Here is a 24,149-nt window from a genome sequence, read left to right on the forward strand (position 1 = left end):
TGTATAAAAGAACAGCCACTTACAATAGCATGCTGGTTTCCACCCTTCATGCTACTGCTGTCCCTTTTTATCTCATAAGCTTAATAACAAAATTGTAGCCAATGATAAAAAATGTTATCAACTGACTGCACTAATCTACCTCATTGAAGTTTTCAAGCAAATGTTTGAAACACAATTTTCCATTAGCAGTAAGTAATCAGTATAGAGTCTAATGGCTGCAGTTGAGGACTTGTACTCAAATTGGAACTTTCTCAACTGCTTTGATATCAAGAGTGAATAGGTTGAATGTAGAATTAATTCATAGTAGAGTAAAGCAGCTTCATTTGTCATTTCTAACATATACAGCTGGCACAATAAAAACAAGACAGTGTTCCTCCAGGACCAAGGTATTATATGAACACGGACTACACGAGAGTACAGTCATACACAAGGCAGCATAAAGTGCATAGAAAAGTGCAAAAGATGCAAGGCAGCACAGTGAATCCTGACAAGACAATAGGCATAGTGGTAGACAATTTACAATGTAACAATGAATGATCATTAATAAAATATTATTTTAGCAATAATTCAAAAAGTCGTCTGAAAATTGCAAATGGAATAGAGTGTGATCATACGGTGTTAAGGAGCCTGATGGCTTAAGGGAAGAAATTATTGCACAGTCTGGCCGTAAGAGACCAAATGCCCCAGTATCTTCTGCCAGATGGCAAGAGGGAGAAGAATTTGAATGAAGGATGTGTGGGGTCATGCACAATGCTGTTAGCTTTGCAGATGCAGCATGTGTGTAAATGCCTGTAATGGAGGGCAGAGAGACCCCGATGATCTTTCAGTTGTAGGGTCTTATTATCCAAGACAGTGCAATTCCCGAACCAGGCAATGATGCAGCTGCTCAGGGTACTCTCAATGAACCCTCTGTAGAATGTGGTGAGGATGGGGTGAGGGGGGGGGAGGGGAGAAATGGGCTTTCCTCAACCTGCGCAGAAAGTAGCTGCTTGGCTTTCTTGGCTATGGAGCTGGTGTTGAGGCACCAGAGAACGTTGCAGCAAAAACTAAATTGTTTTAATGGGATATTTTATATGGGATAGATCAAGTCAGAGAGGTGGAGAATTTTTTTTGGGTGCATTCAAGATAGTTTGCTGGAGCAATAGTTGTCTGGCAATCAACAAGGGGGCACAAGCTAGACTTGAACAAATGTTCCCTTGTTGCAGTATTATTAATTTCAATGGTACAGTTATGAAAATTTTGCTGAGGCAAACTTTTACACAATTAGTTAGAGACCAAAGACAGCAAACTAGGCACTAACTGCAGATGAACAGTGTGAGGTGTTCACACATTTACTATAGTGCAGGGCCAGTATTTACCCAAAAAGCGAAAGTTTTACTTACCGAATGAAACTTTAAAAGTTGATTTAAAAAAGATGAGAGGTCACATAAAACTAAGAGAACATGAAATTAAATGCAAATCATAATGGAAATCAAGTCGGCCGGGAGAGGCATAGAGAAAGAAAAAAGACAAAGTCAAAATATTTGCCAAAAGAATTAAAGACACCATTGAAGGCTATCAAGCTAAAAGAAAAAGAAATCTAAAATTAAAGTTAACAAGGAAACAACATTTAAATCTAATGGCATTAAGAAATGAGCCTAGCCCTTAATTTTATTTCCATCTAAAAAAATATTAATTGGTTTGGAGGTGGAAGACTTGGAGGGAAGCAACAATAATTTGCAGTCAGAACACTCCATGCATTTTCTTCTTATGTCTTTCCACCCCAGCTCCACTTTAATGTAGTGCTATCCGAGAATATGGCAACACTAAACACCTGATTGCGACAATATAGCTACAATTCTGTACTTGCAATGTTCACGTTCCAAGAACAAATTAAAAAATTCGATCTGGTCTACCTAATAGTGTCCTAACTGTTTACCTTTGTAACTCTTACAGAAGCCTATTACTGCCAACATAAGCTAGGAACAATTTATTACATAGTTTTGCAAACTTATCTGGATTGAAATTTGGATGAGCCCTGGATTTATTCTGGGAGAACCCAAACTGAGCAGGCTATGGGTGAGAAAAGGCCAAATTCAGTCCATAAACAGGATTGGAAATAATATGTCTTACAATCAGGATGATTATCATGACACTAAAAAGACCACAACAGTCAAAGTACATGGAGATTGGCAATGGCAAGGTTTGTAGCACTCCTAATTGGAAAAATTTTGTCCTCTCAAATCTGCTGTTTTCTGGATTTTCTTGGCAAGAATGCTTTCCCAGTGCAGAGCATCACAGAATAAATTCTTTAAAGAATCTTTAGCCTGCAGATATCAGTGTGAACAAGATTCTCACGAGAACTATTATTACATATTTCGATTAATTTTCTCAAATAAGAGCTGGACAAACATCTGGTTTAAAATATGGCAAGTCCAGAAGGAGAAAATTAAATTGAAAGCTCAAAAATAGGTGCAGAAGTAGTTCATTTGACCCATTATTGCACTGAGCTTACTCAATTAATGATCTCTCAGAGTGTCGGATTTAGACCAAGGAGATGCTATCTACAGAAAACAAAAGACCAAAGACATCTTAGAAATGTGAGGACAGGTATCAAAGAACAGTACAGGACAAGAAGAGGACAGTTGGCCCACCAATATTGTGCTGACATGATGCCTTTCTAAACTAACAATCTTTTGCCTCAAGATGGTCCCTATCTCTCTATTACCTGCCTATAAACATATCTGTCAAGATGCCTCTTAAACATTATTACTGTATCTACCTCCAACACTATTCTGGCAATGCATTCCAGGCACTTATCACCCTCTCAGTGCTACAGGAGATGTTCACACATTTATTCCTGATGAAAGCCCTTCATTAGGAATCCACACAGGATGCCCAATGAAGGGCTTTTGCCTGAAACACTGATTTTCCTGCTCCTCGAACGCTACCTGACTTGCTGTGATTTTCTAGCACCACTCTAATCTTGACTCTAATCTCCAGCATCTGCAGTACCCACCTTCGCCCTGTTCAGCTATTTACTATAGTGCAGGGCCAGTGTATACCCAAAAAGCGAGAGCTTTACTTACCAAATAAAAACATTAAAAGTTGATTTAAAAAAGATGAGAGATCACATAAGACTGAGAGAACATGAAAATAAATACAAATCATTATGTGGATATTGTAATGAAACTTGCATCTCACATCTCCTTTAAACTTTCCTCTTTTTATAATAAACCTATGTCCCCTAGTTAATGGCATTTCTACACTGGGAATAAAACAAAAGAGTCTGACTATCTATTCCATCCATGTCTCTCATAATTTTGTAAACGTCTGTCAGGTTGTCCTCTTTCTTCGAAGCTCAAATGAAAACAAACCAAGTTTATCCAATCTCCCCTCAGTTTCCAAATCAGGGAACATCCTGGTAAACTGTTTCTGTACCCTCTCCAAAGCTTCCACATCCTTCTGGTAGAATGGTGACCAGAATGGCACACATTATTCCAAATGTGGCCTAATTGAAGTTCTATACAGCTTCAACTTGACTTGCCAATTTTTATACTCTTAAGCTCAAACAATGAAAGCAAGCAATCTATATGCCTTCTTGACCACCCTATCCACTTATGTTGCCACTTTCAGGGAACTATGGAGCTATATGCCTAGATCCATCTGTATGTTGACGCAACTAAAGAGTTCTGCCATTTACTATAAAATTCCCTCCTGCATTAGGTCTTCTGAAATGTATCACCTTGCATTTACCCGGATTAAACTCCACCTATGATTTCTCTGCCCAAGTCTCCACCCTGCTGTATCTAATCTGAAGTTTTGTCTTCAGTGGTCAGAAAAGTTAAATAAAAGAAAGACAAATCTGTGGACAATTGGAAGAAATTTGATTGGTCGATGGTCATTTCTTATTCAAAACTTCGCTTTCTAAATAGAGAAATTTGAAGCGAAATACTGAACAAGAATTATCTTCTCACTCTGAATATTTTCTGATAGCCATCAAAACACTGTAGACATTCTGAATAGTTCAGTCACCACTTCATCTCTTGAAATGCTTTATGATTAAAAGTGAAGAAAATCCAGTCAGTCATTTTACAAAATTTAGAACCCTAAACTTACTTTTACATGTTGGGACCTCACCACTCCAACCTGTGGCTGTGCACAACCGACTGTCATTACCAATCAGTTTGTACCTAGAAAAGTAAATCAAACTATTGTAGAAAATCAAGAGAAATCACTACTGTGAGAAAAATAAGTTAAAATGTTACAATGAAATTACTATGGCATACTGATCAGGAAATTAAACCACTAATTAATTTCAATAAGTAAACTGCTATATAATTAAAATATTACTGACCCAGTGGCATGCAGGGATGCTAACTCTGGTGTTTTCTTGCTAGCTTCCAGAGCTCTCAGTATCTGACTGAATAACCCAAACATCAGGAAGGGAAAACTCTCCAACAACTACCTCTGCCCTTGTTGCCAAGGCCCTTGCCCACAACCTTTCATCCTTGCAATCTTCATCCTGCATGCCCCCTTCATGGTGTCTCTCACCTATGAGTTGTTCCTTCCTGGATCAGAGGGCTCAGGTGAATCAAGTACAGAAGGGCTATGGGTGTTTGTTTGGCCAGAAGCTCTTACAGGTGGGACATCTGACCCCAGACTCCTTGCTCCTGCGGTTCATCATCTGACCCTTAAATACTTCAGTGGGACAATATGATGAAGGCATTTTTGAAAGAGGTGATGTGGGGTAACGTCAGCTTTCTATACTCTGATTTGATCAATATTTTGTCCACTGATTCTATTTTCTGGCAAGATCTGGTGCTGTTTCTATTGCTTGGACTTTAGAAGATGTCCATTGTTTTGCTAATATGATGCAAGTACAGTTAAAGGAAACTGAGTCACTACACAGCAAATATAAGTGGTAGATTTGGAAGAACCTGAAGAGGGAGACAACATCTGTCAATGCCGTTGCAGCAGTATGAATAATAAATCTGAAATTTACTGGGAAACTGTTTCATGTAACCTTTGAAGCACCCCATCACATTTCCAATGAAGCAAAGCTTTACACAGACACCTTCCTCACTCACAACACAACATATATTATCCTGTCTGCAAAAAAAAACAAACATTCTTCTTACTATGTGAGCACTTGTTAAAAACAAATTTGGAATCAGAGCGTAAGGAATCACTGTGACAATCCCCAAAAACACAATCATATCAAAAATATAATCCTTTAGCAAAACAATTCAGCAATTTGCAAAATAGAATACTTACCCTTCATTGCAATGATATATAACTTTACTTCCCAAATTATGATTTGCTTCATAATATCCATTCAAAATCTCTTCTGGATCACCACAATTTACGGCTACACAGAAAAAAAGTTAGAAAACCACAAAATCACAAAATGAAATTTTAATATCATTAATGGGGGTTATAACAACAAAGGTAACTAAACTGTTGCACTGTTCCAGAGTGCCTAGTTAGTCCTCATTATTGAATGTAATTTCAAATATTTTGGCAAACATATACCCAATTCACTCCATTGATTAAAAACCTCACAATAGTGGTCTGAACATTCTGTATTCAGTCCAAACTTAAGAAACCACAACAGATTTTACATGAGTGTAGGAACATCTTCAGCAGCCATTAGAAACTCAGCGGCGTGTAATGGAAGACCCTTCTCTGCAAAGCACCTATTTGTTATGTCACAGGATAGTGATGTTCAGTTATGACAACCCCAGCTGTATCAGTAATACACTAGTTACTGATAGTTTGTGTTCCATTAATCTCAGTTCATATAGGATCCTTTGCCTTATTCAATTCAGTACTGTTTTGATGTTGAAAGCAGCTGTTGTCACATTTGAATGAAGACTCGTTGCACCAATATTTCATGGTTAGACTATAAGATCATTAGATATAGAAGCAAAATTAGGCTATTTGGCCCACTGAGTCTGCTCTGCCATTCAATCATGGCTGATATGTTTCTCAATGCCATTCTCCTGCTTTCTCCCTATAACTTTTGATGCCCTTACTAATCAAGAACCTATCTATCCATCTCTGCCACAGCCTTCTGTGGCAATTAGTTGTCAAATTCCTCCTCATCTCAGTTCTAAAGGGTCATCACTTCAGTCTGAGGCTGTAGCTTTGGGTCCTAGTCTCTCCTATCTGTGAAAACATCTTCTCCACATCCACTCTATCCAGGCGTCTCAGTATTCTGCAAGTTTAAATGAGATCCTCCACTCACCCTTCTGAACTCCTATTGAGTACAGAGCCAAAATTCTCAACTTCTCCTCAAATGACCAAGGCCTTCAACTTTATAATGATTCTTGCAAACCTCCGCTAGAGGTCAGCACATTCATCTTTAGTCATGGGGCCCAAAACTGCTCACAATATTCCAAATGCAGTCTGACCAGAGCCTTTTAGAGCCTCAGCAGTCCATCCCTGATCTTGTGTTCTAACCTTGTCAAATTGAATGCTAACATGGCATTTGCTTTCCTAACTACCAACTGAACTTGCATATTAACTATAAGAAAATCCTGAACTAGAACACCTATGTCCCTTTGTTCTTCAGATTTCTAAAACCTTTCCCCATTTAGAAAATAGTCAATGCTTCTATTCTTCTGAGCAAAGTGTATATCCTCACTTTCCCACAGTTATTTCATCTGCTAATTCTTTGCCCATTCTCCTTACCTGTCCAAGCCCTTCGGCAGCCTCCCCACTTCCTCAAAACTACCTGTTCTTCCATCTACCTTTGTGTCATCTGCAAACTAACAAGAATGACTTCAATTTTTTCATCCAGATTGTTAATGTATAACATGAATAATTGTAGTCCCAATAATGATCCTACAGAACTTCACTTGTCATGACTGCCATCTGAATAAGACTCCTTTATCCTCACTCTCTGCCTTCTGGCAGTCAGCCAATCCTCTATCCATACCAGTACACTGCCTCTAACATTATAGGCTCTCATCTTATTTAGGAGCTTCCTGACTGGCGCCATGTTAAAGGCCTTCTGGAAATCCAAACAGATCATATTCAGTGGCTCTGGACTGAGGAACAAAGAAATATTGGTGTCCAAGTTCATAGATCCCTGAAGGTGTCAGCACAGGTAGATAGGATAGTGAAGAAGGCATACAAGATGCTTCCCTTTATTAGTCAGGGTGTAGTCAAAGACAGCCTTATTATAACTTTATAAAACATTGGTTAGACCACAGATTTGGGACTTTGGGTCTGTACTCAAATGGGTGAGTGGAGGATCTCATTGAAACTTACAGAATACTGAGAGGTCTGGATAGAGTGGACTTGGAGAAGATGTTTTCACACACTGTGCATTTCTGGTCACCACAGTATTGGAAGCACTTGATTACACTGGAGAGGGTGCAGAGGAGATTCACCAGGATGTTGCCCAGGATTGAAAGGTCTCAGTTCTGAGGAGAGACTTAATAGGCTGGGTTTGTCTTCCTTTTAGCAGGGGAAGCTGAGGGGGCATTTAATTTAAGTATACAAAATTATGAGAGGAATAGTCAGTGTCCGTCACAATAATCTCTTCCCCATGACGGGTGTGTCTAAGATCAGAGAACATAAGTTTAAGGTGAAGGGAAGGTGGTTGAGAAGAGATCTGAGAGAAAAAAAATCACCGAGGGTGGCAGAAATAGGGTACATGCTGCCTGAGAGGGTAGTGGAGGGAGATCTTGCAACATTTAAGAAGCATCCAGATAAGTATTTAAAATGCCAGGCCATAGTATGCTATGGGCCAAGTGCAGATAAATGGGATTAGTATGGTTTGGTATTTATAGGTCAGCGTAGACATGATGGACCAATGGGCCAATTTCTAATGTTTTTTGTATTGTTCCAGTTTTAGTGTAAGGGCCTATTTCTATGCTGTATGATTGTATTGTTTGCAACAAAGACAACTAGTTGCATTTGCATCCCAGATGTTAATAGCAATTACATGAAGTTATGAAGAGATTGAGAAAAAGAGTGTGCTTAGCTAATATCTGTGCATTTATGAAGAGAGTTCCAGGATTTTGACAGAACAGTAATAAAACTGGAGCAATATAGTTCCAAGCCTTGAGGTGTGTGGCTGGGAGGAGGACTAGCAAGTGGTGATGTGCTCATGCATCTGCTGCCCTTGTCCTTCTAGATGGCAGAGATCAAGAGTTTGGTAGATGCTGTAGGAAGAGCCTTGGTTAGTTACTGCACTGCATCTTGTAATAGTGAACACTACTGCCACACTGCATCAATGGTGAGGGAAACAAATGTTGAATGTGGTGGATTAGGTGCTAACCAATTGGGCTACTTTGCCCTGGGAAATGTCAAGTTTCTTGAGCGTTGCAGTCACAGCACTCATCCAGGCAAGTGAACAACATTCCAACACACTTCTAACTTGCAGCTTGTATTTGGTATACAGTCACTGGAGAGACAAGAGGTCATGAAAGTACATTACCTGAAACAATTTATACTCTCCCTTGCTCTTCCCTATCCCTTTTATTCTTTCCTGACAACCTCCTTATCAATGACATAGAATCCATCACATTTCTACTCTCCTTCCATGCTGAAGGCATCATGTCTGACTAAAAATAATACCATTCTTTCCAGCTCTACAAATGGTGCCAGACTTACTGAGTATTTACATCGCTACTTGTTTTTAGTTCAAGTCTGGATGGGATGCATCCAAAGCTATTGAAGTAAGCAAGAGTGGAAATTGCAGAAAGGTTAACCATAATCTTTTACTCTTCTCTAGACTCAGGATAGTGCCAGAGGACTGATGTAATTGTTGAAAAGATGAATCCAGCAACTAAAAATCACCCAGCTTGACTTTGGTGGTGGAGAAACTTCTAGAAACAAATTACAACATATAGGATGAATAGTCAAACAGAAAAATATGGGTTAATTTAAAAGAACAAGCATGGATTTGCTGAGGGAGAATAGAGTTTTTTGAACAGATAACAAAGAGGGCTGATGAAGGGAATGCTGTTGATGCAATGTACATGGACTTCCGAAGGCAATGATACAACGCCACATAGCAGACATATAAAGAAGCTATAGTTCATGGAAGAAAAAGGATGCGAGCAATGTGGAGACAAAATTGGCTGGGTTACTGATCAGAGTTAAAGAACTCTGGTTAAAGGTATGTTTTGGGCTGTTGGGAGATTTGTAATGAGCTCCCCAGGAGTCAGGTTTGGAAACTGATTTTTTTTCTAATATACATAAGCATTGTCTAGATTTTAGAGGGCAAGGGATAATTTTCAAATTGTGTAGTTGATATAAACATAGGAGAAATATGAACTGAGAGAAAGACATTGTAGAATTTCAAAAAGATACTGACAAGTTGGTGGAGTATATGGATGATGATGTCCATTTGGGAAGCATGAGGTGGTACAATGAATGGAGAGAAAGTGTAAAATAAAACATATTACTCTGCAGCCAATGCAGGAACAGTGAGACCTGGGTGTAAATTTGTGTAAGTCATTAAAGGCAGCAGGACAGATGCAAAAGTATTTGATAAAGCATACAATATTCTAGATTTCATTAATGGGCACAGAGAACATGAGCCAGGAGGATATGCTGAACTTAATATGGGATGCGAGTTAGATCTCTCCTGGAGAATTGTGTCTAGTTCTGGATGCCACACTTTAGGAGGATGTGAACACATTGGAGAGAGCGCAGATGATAATTAAGAGAAAGGTTTCACAAGTGAGAAACTTCAGTTATGAGGAAACTTTGGAGAATCTTGGATCATCTTCTGTGGAGAGAAGGCGGCTAAGTGGAGAATTGATAGGAGTTTTCAAAATCATGAAGAAAAATTGGAAGAAACTGTTACTGCTCGAAACAGGATGGAGAAGCAGTTGACACAGTTTTAAGGTGTTTTGGAAAAGGAACAAATGCAAGATGAGGAAAAACATTTCATACAGTGTGTAGCTTGGTTGTGGACATTCATTGCTCAGAAGGGTGGAGGAGACAGAGTCAACTGAGGCAATCAAGAGAGTATTAAATACTTACTTAAGTAGAACCAATGTATAGGGTTAGGGGGAAAAAAATCAGAAAACTGACACAAACACAAAATACTCCGTGCACCACAGACATGATAGACTAAACAGTCTCCTTCTGCACTTTAACAATTCTGTTATTCTGTGAAGTCCAAATAAGTATGTGCTGGACTAATTCAGGGTCTACACTGTGAATCTGAGTTAAGCTGTATGCTGAAGTGCTCCTGGATAACAGGTTACAATAATCATGCAATGCCTAGTGAAATGATGTCATGTACAGTTACAGCCAGGCAAAAATATATCACCCGCCTACAATATTGATCAGTAGTGGTGAAACTGCACTGGCAGATCATCTTCAATCAAGAATTAAATCAAACAGACTCTATTCCAACTATACAAAAAGCTTTAACCTCCATAACCAACACCCCACTGCCCTGCATACCACCACTATCCCTGAGCGAGAGCTAATTTTGAGGATCTGAGAGATATCTTATTGAATAAATGCTGTTGCAGATTTGCTTCATTGCTGATCTAAAACAAGCCCAAAACAGCAATAAAGTGCTGCTTATAAGCAGCTAATAAGCGCTGCCTCTCCATGAAATCCCCAATGGCCATTCGAACAAGGTTCAAGTTCTCCGACATTTCCAGCAACCTGCAAAAGGACTGCATAGATGCGAGACAGATCTAAGTTAAGTGGATGGAATGCTGACATTGTAAGCACATTAATCCTTAATTGCAAATGCATATAGTGGTAAAAGGCATCTGCCGAATTCCACATGTGTACTGACTATGGGGATATGTTACACCATGATAATTATAAAGTCAAAACAGTCTGTGCATGTATCAAATGAAAGGCCATCTATTACACAGGCTCATAAGAATCAAAGGAATGTCTCTTTAACTTCCAGCATTCTTTGAAGCTCAGAATTACATGGAACATGTTCAAGTTTTTGAGTGATCACTATCTTCTCAGGTCATATGGAAATGGATCTCTTTCTTATTTGCTAACTTGGTCTGTTCTGTATTATTATGAGAGTGCCAAAGTTTAAATTTGGGAGAATATTAAAATGTCACTTGCTTGAGTGGAACATTTTCCTCTTAATGTCATAGCCTGCCAGTGCCACATCCAGCCAAATGATTCTTGGTGCAAAGCACTTGCATAATCTCTTGATAACATCCGATATGTCTGCAGTTGTTCGATAGGTGGCTTGCTTCGGACGATCATGCTGCTGCAAACCATTTAGCTGTGTCACAGATGCTTCATAGAATCATCATAGAATCCCTACAGTATGGAAACAGACCATTTAACCTACCTGAGGGTACTACGTTATGTTGAGGGAAGTTAGACCTAACAGAATTGCTTGGATGACAGGTTACTGAGCAATATATAGGTAAAAAATATATACACTTGCACAAATGTTATATTCACTCATTGGACATTTTAGTGGCAATTCTGTCAACTATCAAGCCGTGATCAGTAGACTTTCTTCTTGGAGATAGTCATTGCTTACTTCATATCCACATAAGCACAATATAATGTACGCTTAACTTATTGATGACGTTGAGAATCCATTCTGTACCTCGTTAAACCCCTCTGCTTAACCAGCGGTCTATGCATTTAGAGCTCTTTTAAAAAATCCCAGGACCAAGTTGTTGGCCATCCATACAAATAGCATCTTCTTTGACTCAGCTCATTCTCTATGAGCAAATGAACAGAAACAGGCCATCCAGAACACTGTTCCATCATTCTATTACGTTATAGATCCTCTGTACTCCAGCTTCCAAAATCTATAGTTTTCTGGGAACAGAGCATTCTAAAATCCATGGAAACTATCATTAACTCTTGCTGTGACATTTAGAATGAATGAGGTTTGATTAACTTGCAGATCTCAAATTAGCTACATTTATTAATCTATTGTTGTTTTCCCTACCATGTCTTTTACCATATTTATTCTGAGTGGCTGGTACAACACAGACCAAAATGATGGTTCCTGACAGATCTGACAGCGACATGGTGGCTCAGTGGTTAGTATTCTGGCTTACATTGCCAGGGACCTGGGTTCGATTCCACCCTCAGGTGAGTGCCTGAGTGGAGTTTGCACATTCTCCCGGTGTCTGCATGGGCTTCCTCTGGTTGCTCTGATTTCCTCTCACAATCCAAAGATGTGCTGGTTTGGTGAATTTGCCATGCTAAATTGCCCATAGAGGTCAGATGTATAGATTAGGTGCATTAGTCAGGGGTAAATATAGAGTAATGCATGGGTCTGGCGAGTTACTCTACAGAGGATTGGTGTGGACTTGTTGGGCCAAATTGCCTGTTTCCACACTGAAGAGATTCTATGATCTCCTCATATGATTAGCCACAGACTTCAGCAGTCTTATAGTACTTGTGGAATTATTTCTACAATGTTTTCCTGATGTTCCAATAAGTAGAAGCAATATACCATGTGAGGCCCAAGAAAGATTTGTATAACATCCTCAGGACAGCCCAACTGGTTGGGCTGTGATTTACTTTTATTGTTACTGTTATCAGCCACACAGTCATTACGGTATCCAAACAAATCTATAGGTTTATTCAAGCAACAATAGAACAGATAACTCATTAATGAGCCCCATCAGTGTAAGTAAAGGGACAACTGTCATTCAGAATTCCAGACATTTCATCAGAAAAGGACTTCAGATCTTTTACATCTCAACTAAGAGGCGGATAGGACCTCAATTTAATGTTAAAACCAAAACATGGCACATCCACAAATACAGTCCAGTCGCAGTGCTGCACTGAACTGTCAGTTTACATGAGCAAAGTTAAATGTTATCTGACTGATGTCAGTGAGAGAGGAATGTGCGTGTTCCAATAAGTTAGGCAGCCCTCAAATGACCTGGGCAAGGGCAACCATAACATCCCTCAAAACTATATGTACAGATGTACTGACTCATATCAGACGCAGCCCAATGAAATAGTTTTTAAAGTTTACTTTCTGGGTTTACACTTGATGAGCTGGCAAGTTACTAGTGCACTGCATCTGAGTCAACAGCAGGAAGAAGCAGAGAAAATCCCCAAAACAGTTGCAAACTTCTGAATCCTTATGATTATTTAAGTCATAGCTTTAATATAAAAACACTGCAGAGGGCATTAATAATTTTAACAATAAGAGAACATACGCTTCCAAAATCTTTAGAAATATTCAATTGCTGAATTAGATCAGTTCATTTTTGAATATATAACAATCGGAAAATTTGAATGAATTTTACTAAATAAAATCCTGTCCAGCCAATTACTGAAGGGTTTGTTTCCGTGCTGTACATCTCTATGTCTCTATGACTATTTTAGCTGCAGGAGTAAATTGAATGGAAACTATTTGTACACGACCCCATCAGCTGTGAGATAGTGGAACAACTAAATTCAGACTGTTAAACAAATTTGAGTTCATTAATGTGTCATTAAAAAAATAGTGAACTGATACACAAGGACTTTCAATGGAATGTGCAATATGCCCTGAGAAAATAATATTACAAAAGCTGCTCCAATGCCTCCTCATTGTCATTTAGCTGGAACTGCAGTTGCCTAGTTCCATTCTTATTTCTAATGCTCAAAACCAGAGTGGCGTTTATAATCATCATTCTTGCAACTATGCACTGCTGCCCAGGTCAAGAAATCATTCTTGACTCCCTAATTCTCATCAGGATACCTGAATGAAATCATCCAAACAACAGTGCCAGTTTTCACAGGCATAGTCCAACTCTACCATTACAGGTCAGATTATTGACTGATATTTATTCCTGTGAGTTCACACAACTGGAAAAAGTAAGATTCAAGCATTGCAGCTAGGGAGACATTGCTGTACTCAAAATAAAGTTTCAAATCAAGGTATTCGATAGAAGAATACTATATACAGAGGAAAACAACTTACATTCCCAAACAAAAACACTTATCCTTCACTGAAAAATATTGCAAAATAGATTTTATCGGCTTAAATCAGTAATAATTGAGTAGCAAGGTAGCAGATGCCATATCCCAAGCCCTACACTCATCTCTGGAACATCTGGACAACAAGGACATCGGCGTTAGACTTGTGCTCATTGACTATAGCTCAACCTTTAACACCATTCTCCCCTTCCGACTGATTTCAAAACTTAGTGATCTTGGTCTTGGCTCTAACCTCTGCAACTGAATCCTCAGTTTTCTGACCCACAGAAAGTAATCAGTGAAGGTTGGTAACTGCATCTCCTCAGTAAAAACAATGACTGCAGATGCTGGAAACCAGAGCCTAGATTAGAGTGGTGCTGGTAAAGCACAGAAGTTGAGGCAGCATCCAAGGAGCAGTAAAATCAACGTTTCGGGCAAAAGCCCTTCATCAGGAATAGAGGCAGGGTGCCTGAATTCCTGATGAAGGGCTTTTGCCCGAAACGTCGATTTTACTGCTCCTCGGATGCTGCCTCAACTGCATCTCCTCCACAACAATGTGCAAGACTGCAGCCCCCCAAGGATGCATCCTCAGCCCCTTTCTGCACTCCCTGTACACCCACGGCTGTGTTGCCAAATTCCAAATAAATGCTGTCTATACGTTCGCTGATGACACCACAGTTGGACAGATATCCAACAACAATGAGTCAAAATACAGAAGGGAGATAGAGGGCTTGGTGACATGGTGCAGTGAGAACAATCTCTCCTTCAACATCAGCAAAAATAAAGAACCGATCATTGACTTCAGAAAGAAAGGAGGGGTAAACACACCTCCCCACCCAAACATCTACCTCAATGGAATGGAAGTTGTCAGGGGAGACAGCGTCAAGTTGCGAGGAGTGGCAGTAACAGACAACATGTCCTGGACCTCCCATGTAGATGCAATGGTCACAAGGCACACCAACGTCTCTTATTCCACAGGCTTCTCAGGAAATCTGGGATGTCCATAAGGACCCTCACCAACCTCTAAAGATGCACCACTGAAAGCATACTGTCCGGGTACATAATGGTCTGGTATGGCAATCACTGCGCCGGACCATATGAAACTACAGAAGAAGGTGTTTGCACAGCCCAGATCATCACCTTCCATACATGGACTCCATTTACATGACTCAATGCCAGAGAATGACTGTCAACATCATGCTGAGCCATTCACATCCCAATAATGACCTCCAACAATCTCTTCCATCAGGCAGAAGATACAAAAGCCTGAACAGACTCAGCAGATTCAGAAACAGCTTCTTCCCAGCTAATATTAGACCGATGGATGGATTCTCTAGCCTCAAATAATGCTGACCTTGCTCTCGCCTAGTGCACACACTATGCAACGTAACCTGTATGCCTTTGTCTAAGTCTTTCTGATCTCTACACCCTTGCTTGACTATGATCTGCTCAAAAACAAAGCTTTTTAGCTGTACCTCAATACATGTAACAATAAATAAATCAAATCAATAGTTAAAGTTAATATCAACTTGAGATACAAATAAATATGTTTGCCTAGCCCCAGCCAAACACCAACATTCACTTGGCAATCTAACAGATACAAAAATTTTGTGAAATGTACCACCTCCTTATCTTCCTGAACCTTGAACTGTGGAACAGAACAGCTATTTGGCCTCTGTCTACATTAGAATTTCAGAGGTGTTAACCCATTTTCTTGTGAGGCTGTAAGCAATGGGGCTATGAGTTGCTCTCAAAACTTTGTCAATTTGGTAACAAGTTGAGGGACTAAAGTTCAATAATTTAATTAAACTATGTTCCAACTTGGTGGTGCATGCCCATAATTTCTGCCTTGATGCTGAACAAACAGTATTCAGATTAAAGAAGGTCTTCAAATGATTCCACACTTTAGAATTGTTGCTACAATACTCCTACCTAACTGTTATAACAATAGTTAAAAATCACTTTGTTGAACAATTAGAATAAACTAGTTGTTACATTACAAAAGTAAAGTGTAAATATTAAGAGTCATTGTCAATAATAGCACTGAAGTTGGGTATTTGGCACATTGAATCCATGGTGACACTCTGCTGAGCAACCCAGTCAGTTCTACTTCTCCTCTGGATCCTTGGACAAAGTCAGAAGTCACACAAAACCAGGTTACAGTCCAATAGGTTTCTTTGAAATCACAAGCTTTCGGAGCACAGACCGTTCATTTGGTGAAACGAGAGAAGCACACAGACAGAGAATTTATAGGCAGAGAGACGAAAGTCAGAGAGATTCGAAGATTATACAAACGGTGTGACAAATAATAAGCTGCTTCAAGTGATCAAAAGTGTCAGATGCAGTGAGTAAAATGTCAACAGCTGAATAACATGTGAAGAGATGACCTTCTATCCAATTAAATGAGGCAGAGAGATAATTCCAAAATATTATCAGAACACAGAAACTGGATATGACCAATACAATACTCTTCATCAGCCAGTACTTCACCAAAGTGGAGAGACTACGCCATGTTACTCACATCCTTCAACATGTCATCAAAGACGTTGAGCATCTCACCAAGATCATCCCTATGTCTCCACTTCTCACCTTCAAACAACCACCAAAACTTAAACAGACCATCGTTCACAGAAAACCACTCAGCCTTCAGGACAGCATCAACCACAATACCACACAACCTTGCCATTGTAACCTATACAAAACATACCAGATTATTGACATGGATATAAGTTTCACACATTACAGCGTGGTGCTGGAAAAGCACAGCTGGTCCGGCAGCATCCGAGGAGCAGAAGAGTAGACGTTTTGAGCATAAGTACTTCATCAGAAATGTGGGGGATAAATGGGAGGGCATGGAGTTGGGGTGTAAGGGAATGTAGCTGGGAATGCGACAGGTAGATTAAGGTGGGGGGTGATGGTGATAGGTCAGAGTGGAGGGTGGAGTGGACAGGTGGGAAGGAAGATGGACAGATAGGACAGTTCAAGAGGATAGTGCTGAGTTGGAGATTTGGATCTGGGATAAGGGGGGGAGGGGACAGGAGGAAACTGGTGAAAATTGACATTGATCCCCTGCTCTTGTAGCAGCAGATACTGAAAACAGAATGAGAAAGAAACAACAGTTGATAGTGCTTCCATAGAATGGGTTTAAAACATATAAAAAGGAAAGGGCAATTTAAGTACACAATTATTTCTGTTTAATATACTAACTTGCCATAGAACCTGCTGTTCCTATACATTGGATGAAAACAAAATGATAAAGCAGTGTTGCTATAATGCAATGTTTCTGAATTAATGTAGTGTTCATAAAGCAAAAGTACACATTCTGGAGTATGCCATTCAGTTGACTTACTGTTTTCATGCTCAAGTAATCTACTGTTACTTCACAAAATTGGTTCTCTGAGATAAGCATTAGTGGATTCACAGATGATAGAATCCACATCTAATGGGATGCAAGAATAAAACCTTTCAACCTGTGCAACCTGTGGCACAGCCCTGAGCATTAGACTGTAATTTTAGCAATTTTGCACTAACATGTGTGTACTCAAACTCTCAGAGGGTCACTGATAGCAAATACTGAAACAGTTCACTGTCAAACCACCTTCCATTCCCAAAAAGCTGACCCATGATTTCACAGTTCAATTCAGTTTTAATTCCTACAGTAACAAACTATTTCCAGTTGAAGAGATGGTTACTCACGTAATCTACAAATAGGTGGCGATGGCACAAAGATGTTATTCTCACTGCATTTAATGACACTCGCACCAATCATTTCAAAACCTTCATTGCAACGGAAGACCACCTCCTGCTGATACTTGTACTTGTGTCCAAATCCTCTTTCAACGTAGGCATGTGCAGGTGTGACAGGACGGGAACATTCAACAACTGGGAAAAGAACAACCTTTATTTAAAGTGTATTGTGTTATCCATTTTTCAAAAGGTCAACAAAACTGCACTCATTCTAAAATCTATAAGAATAGGGTGACATGGTGGCTCAGTGGTCAGCACTGCTGCCTCACAGCGCCAGGGACCCAGGTTCAATTCTAGCCTTGGGCAACTCTCTGTGTGGAATTTGCACATTCTCCCCATGTCTGTGTCTATGTGGGTGTCCTCTCAGTGCTCTGGTTTCCTCCCACAATCCAAAGATGTGCAAATCAGGTGAATTGGCCATTCTAAATTGCCCATAGTGCATTAGTCAGAGGGAAATGGGGCTAAGTGGGTTACTCTTCAGAGGGTCAGTGTGGACTTTTTGGGCCGAAGGGCCTGTTTCCACACTACAGGGAAGCGAAAATCAAAAACTATGCAGGAAATATACCAAAAAATGTCTACTTTCAATAAAACACGAAGGAGTAGGGCTAAATCTTATGTTTACTGGCTGAGTGTGCATTGTCAGGTTATTTTGGGAGGGATTCTTGCCACAGGATTTCAACCTATATCTTACCAAATGCACCTTAACCACTTATCTCACTCATATGACGTTGTTCATTTCCGACTCTAGCTCCATTTTATAATGGAAGGATTTAGGACAATACTTAGGTCATTCAGCCCATTGAGTCTGTTCTGCCATTTGATCATGGCTGGTGTGTTTCCCAGCCCCATTCTCCTGCTTCCTCCCCGGGGCCCCCGGTCCCCTTGCTAGCCGGGGATGGGTCGATCGGCCTGTCTGTCTGTCTGTCTGTCTGTCTGTCTGTCTGTCTGTCTATCTATCGATCTATCTCTCTATCTATCTATCTCTCTATCTATCTATCTATCTATCTATCTATCTATCTGTCCGTCCGTCCGTCCGTCCGTCCGTCCGTCCGTCCGTCCGTCTATCTATCTATCTATCTCTCTATCTCTCTATCTCTCTATCTGTCCGTCCGTCCGTCCATCCATCCATCCATCCATCTATCTATCTATCTATCTATCTATCTGTCTGTCTTAAGTACTTCCTGGGTACCCAACACTACTCACAGTATTCCAAATATGGTTTGATAGATTGCACCCCACCCAAAGATCAGCATCCCTCCTGCCTGTGCAGCTTTGAAATGTTTACGTGCAACCAGACAAGTGTTGGTATTCCCTGGTTGTCCCTCAGCAGTAGTGCAATGGGGTAGCAGCCTCAAAGCAACACTGCTCACAGCATAGGCAATGGCAGTACATGGCTTACACTCCTTTGTACATGACGCCATTCTCTCACCCTTGCCACTGTTTAACCATAATGCCACACAGTTTATCTTCTGTTGCTACATCCAATCTAAATGGGACCACCACTCTGCCACCAATGCCCAGTGCAGAACTGCATCTGGTCAATACCCAGTACATGAACATAACAAAGAGGGAAGTAATTGGATAATTCCAAAAGGAGCATTTACTTACAGCCACCAACAGGGAACACAAAAAAGCCAAAACAGTTTGCAGTTCACCCCCACAACACAAAACAAATGTGGCATCAAGACCAATGATGAGTTGATAGTCCACAATGGCTTTCTGGACCCAGCTCTTGTCTACTGGAGCCAGATTTCAATCAGGTCTTGTTGGGCTTGTAGAGACCAATAAAGCTGTCTCTGTTATGGACAAGGTCTTCATTTCCAATATTCTTATCCTCTTCAAAATACTGCTTCCATTCCCAAAGTTGTCAGCATCCAGTGCAACAACTCAGTGCCTGCTTCAATTGTGCCAAACTAATTTTAAAGCAAATTTAACAAAGGCAAGCAACAAATACAACAGAACAAAACTTTTAGTATGTTAATTTTAGTTTGCATGTAACTCCTCTCTCATTTCCTATCAATAATGCCAAGACAGTGGACTGCAAACAATAATAAAATACTCAAACATAAATATCAACTTTCCCAACTTCAGCTGTAACATTCAGTTAAAGCAGATTCTGATCTTGTACTTCAGTATGTTTGCACAAAGGTGGACTCTTGTCCCATCTTCTAGGCAGGTGAGGGTTGCGGTGCTAATCAATGAGTAGCCATCATTACATGAATATTCTGCTACCATCCCATATGTCCATGAGTCGCTCAACAGTATTGGAGCTTTTCTATTACTGATAGGTGCAAGACCACCACATGTGACAGCTAGGGAAACATAATTTGATGGACAATCAATTTTAATTTTCTAGTTGCTTACTGTGGAAATCAGTTACTGATCAGATTCAGCGTGTGATGATACTGTCACTTTAACAAAGTTATTTTGACCTTGGGTTTTTTTTTTGAAAAGAGAGGCCCTAATGGCAAAGGTGCCAAGGTGTCGAGAAAGAGCTTGGTTTAACAAATGGCAGGGGAGTTGTCAATTCTCCCAGTTCAGATTTCTTTTATATTGGTTTCGCTGTGGCAGTCACAAGATCATGGAGTCCAGGAAAGGTTGCAGCTTCAGCAGATGATTCCTGACCTGATTTTCTCCCTGAAACTCCTTTGGATGCTGTTCCCTCCTGCCTGTAAAGATCTGTGTTTCAATTTAACTTTTTGTCAAGGGGTGTGATTGTGGGATGTTACTGAATTAGTTCCTTAGTTAATGTGCTGTATCCGATTGGTTAGATTTTCCAATAGTTAAGTGATTCTAAATTCCATTTTCTTTTGTCTGTGTTTCAATTGTAGTCTATAAATAAATTCTATTTTGCTTAAAGCCAAGTGGTTTGACCAGCTGCATCACACCTGGAATATCCACTTCATATCTGCATTTAAAATGAAAAACATCGGGGTCCAGGCTACCTTCTTAATGTTTTTGGAAGGGTGGGGCCTGGTTCATAACAACAGGAAGGTCCCAATGTTATTTTAATTGAATAAGTGGGTGGGGAGAACGAGCTGGGAATATCAAAGTTGTGAATTAATTCTTCACAGATTATCTAAAGCTTTCTTAGAAGACTCTTCCCCACATGGTGAGTTAAGGTGCTTTGCTTGATCAAAATGTGGCTAGCTTTAAACTTGCAAAAGTGCCAAGCCCTCCTTTGCTTCTCAGCTTTTCAAGTAGTAGGTGCTTTGATTTCATTTGACCTTCCATTGTTCTCCATCCTGCTCAAAATAAATTGCAGTGTGCAGTGCTATTCCTGATCAGAGGAAGTGTTAAAGCTCTTTACAGCCAATGAGGAAGTTTGTATATTCATTGCTGTATTACAGGAGCTGCAGCAAAGGTCAATTTACATACAGATTATCCATTTTAATGATGCTCTGTGAGGGCTAAATATCACACAGGAAACAAATAACTCAATGGTTCTTCAAAGCAGGCCTTTGGGATACATAAAAAAAATCTGACAAGTCAGCAAGGGCTCGGTGTAATAGCTGGTCTAAAATATGGCATCTAAGACCATGTGATGTTCCCTCAGAACAATGTCAAAGTGTCAGCCTCAGATTTTGTGTTATTTCTTGCCTACTGCTTCCCCACTCCAAGCACCCGTGCCTTACTGGACCTCCCCTCCTCCACATTTCCACCCACAACACTGCCTATGACTTTAAACGATTCTTGCAACCTTGACCTTCCTCAACCGGTGGCCAAAACAAAAGCAACTACAGAATGTTGGGATGTCCTCAGCTAAGTATGTCCCATTACCACTATAAACGTACTACCAATAGGCTACACTGAAAAATGGAGACCGTACATTCAAAAAAAAAGAGGGACACAATGAAACTTAAACCACATGAGGTGACCTAAAGAAAGTTCATGAATGCACTTAATAGACTTCAATGATGGCATGGCATCAAAATAAGCCAAATGTAAAACACAGAGCTGACACTTACTTTCACATGTTGGGACCTGGCCATCCCAACCATCTGCTGTGCACAAGCGGTAGTCGCTACCAACAAGCCGATAACTGAAAGATTGAAAACTGAAATCACTCACCGTGCATCACATGAATGTAAGTGGTATTGCAAAGTGCTTTGTGACATCATCCTCACTTGGAATATATAGGTGTTCCTTCTCTATTAGCATGTCAGGATTCGTGACCTCCCTTCTTAACAACAGTGTGGATGTGTCTACACCGCACAGACTGCAATGTTCATGAAGTGGCCAATTGTCACCACCTTCTTTAGGGAAGTAGTAATGGGTGATATATGAGCAATGCCAGTCAAACCCACATTCTAGAAGTGAATTTAAGAAAACACTGCTTGGTAAAGTAATCTAGCCTGAAGTATTTCATTGCTTAGATGTGGACAAATCAGAAATGATTCGTTTCAGGCAATGAACACAAATTAAGCTGATTGAATCACCAATTTTATTCGAACAATGAATCATGAGCCAGTAATAAAGATAAAATGAACCATTCAGATTTTAAACTAAGTTTCTTCAAACTGTTTTTCCATGCTATTTTTTTCTTCACTGAGGTCTGTATGGATGCTGAACAGAAACAATGAAATGCCATTTGACTTTTTGAAAAGTACACAAATGTAAGCTTGAAATTGATAATTACATGTTAAAAATACTGGAAAGAAAAATCTTTCATTGTGTGAGGATGTTGAGAAACTTGAAAGAGTTCAGAAAAAAACTACAAGGATGTTGCCAGGGTTGGAGGATTTCAGCTACAGGAAGAGGCTGGGGCTGTTTTCTCTGGAGCGTCAGTGGCTGAGGAGAGACTTTATAGAGGTTTATAAAGTCATGAGGGGTGTGGATAGGGTAAATAGACAAGGTCTTTTCCCTGGGGTGGGGGACTCCAAAACTAGAGGGTATAGGTTTAGGGTGAGAGGGAAAAAATTTAAAATGGACCTACAAGCCAACTTTTTCAAGCAGAGGGAGGTGGGTGTATGGGATGACCTGCCAGAGAAAGTGGTGGAAGCTGGTATAATTACAACATTTAAAAAGGTGTCTGAATGGGTATATGAATAGGAAGGGTTCAGAGGGATATGGGCCAAGTGCTGGCAAATGGGACTAGATTAATTTAGGATGTTTGGTCGATATGGGCGAGTTGGACCAAAGAGTCTGTTTCAGTGCTGTATGACTCTCTGACTCTTCCTAACTTATTCAGTGCACAGGATTCGGGAAATCAGGAAACAACGTATTAGCGGAAATTCTGGTTACATAAATAAATGAATTTCTATTTTGCATGGGAAAGGTCTGGAACAGTAGTTCTCATATTACAACAAAATTCCTACAGAATCAGCAGGCATAGTCAGAGATCACATGACACAGCAGGTTTTTTTTAAGCTTCCTCTTAAACCCTTGCAACCCACCCTCACCCCTACACTCCCTTTGGAAAAGGCATAAACCGTTCCTAGTAACCAGGGATTGAGATAAAACAATAATAGTGCCCTAAAAGAAAGATATTTTCAAGAAAGGTTGCACACAGGCCACAAGACACATTCGTTAAAATTGAAAGCGCGGAGTCTTTTGCCATTTTGTTTCCTCTTTCACCCATTGGGCAGAATTTAAAAATTGGCAGCCAACATTAAATAGATTGAAAGATGATGTTTGTTTTATCTCACCCAGCCAACAGCCAAGTCATTGACACAGATAAACTTCTTGACCTTTCAAGAAAGCACATTAATAGTGCTTGGTATGCAAGTGGGCAGTCTTCCTCTGGCAAGAGACAATGGGAAACAAATTCCTGACACTTCAATAAACTCAGGAAAATAAAGGGAGGAATGAACTTAACAGACAAGGGCTTGCCACCCCCAGCTGCAGGAATCCACTCCCGTCTTTCTTAAGAATTTGTAAAGCTACTCCCCCCAGTCACAAGCTGACTCAGTTCATTTATTTTATGCTTCATATTTAAACTGTACCTTATTAATAAACTATTTTAAAATCACGAAGGAGCTCAACTTCTTTTTGGAGGTTAATGTGTCACTGCCAAATCTAAACCTTACATTTTGTTAGTTTTTAATTCGAGATTTATTTAATGGACTGAATTTAAAACCACCCAGTTGCCACGGTGGAATTGTAACTCATCTCCAGAGCATTAATCCAGGTTGCCAGACAGTAGGACAGTATTATTACCTCTAGGTTATTACTCCTACAGATACTGATATAATTTGTACATGGTGCTGGCTTGGTATAAATGCAGCAATTTGAATAATTGATTATGAATCTTGTGATTAACTAGAAATTAAATGTTGTCTCTTCATTGAATATATTCTGAATCACTTAAAATGACAATTTGCAAGTTCACAGTTGGAACTACCCAGAATTCAGCACTTCGTAGGCAACCAATGTATTGAGCTGGAATGTGTTGCTGGAAAAGCGCAGCAGGTCAGGCAGCATCCAAGGAGCAGGAGAATCGACGTTTCGGGCATGAGCCCTTCTTCAGGAATGAGGAAAGTGTGGAATGGGTCATGCCCGAAACGTCGATTCTCCTGCTC

At 40.0% G+C, this 24,149-nt stretch overlaps 1 protein-coding gene across 6 annotated transcripts in view; it reads right to left on the minus strand.

The window, feature by feature from the left end:
• Nucleotides 1–24,149, minus strand: part of LOC122563179 (C4b-binding protein beta chain-like) — a 37,602-nt gene that overhangs the window by 3,171 nt on the left and 10,282 nt on the right. For 5 of the 6 annotated variants that reach the window (XM_043716698.1, XM_043716697.1, XM_043716695.1 and 2 more), the window contains exons 4-7: nt 21,597–21,670; nt 17,578–17,763; nt 5,257–5,350; nt 4,099–4,172 (exon numbers count right to left, since the gene is read on the minus strand). In XM_043716698.1, the coding sequence (XP_043572633.1) occupies nt 4,099–4,172; nt 5,257–5,350; nt 17,578–17,763; nt 21,597–21,670 (428 nt within the window). The remainder of the gene's footprint in view (nt 1–4,098; nt 4,173–5,256; nt 5,351–17,577; nt 17,764–21,596; nt 21,671–24,149) is intronic. The other variant, XM_043716700.1, reaches the window with a different exon arrangement.

This window comes from Chiloscyllium plagiosum, chromosome 26 (genome assembly GCF_004010195.1).
Source record: "Chiloscyllium plagiosum isolate BGI_BamShark_2017 chromosome 26, ASM401019v2, whole genome shotgun sequence".
Taxonomy (NCBI): domain Eukaryota; kingdom Metazoa; phylum Chordata; class Chondrichthyes; order Orectolobiformes; family Hemiscylliidae; genus Chiloscyllium; species Chiloscyllium plagiosum.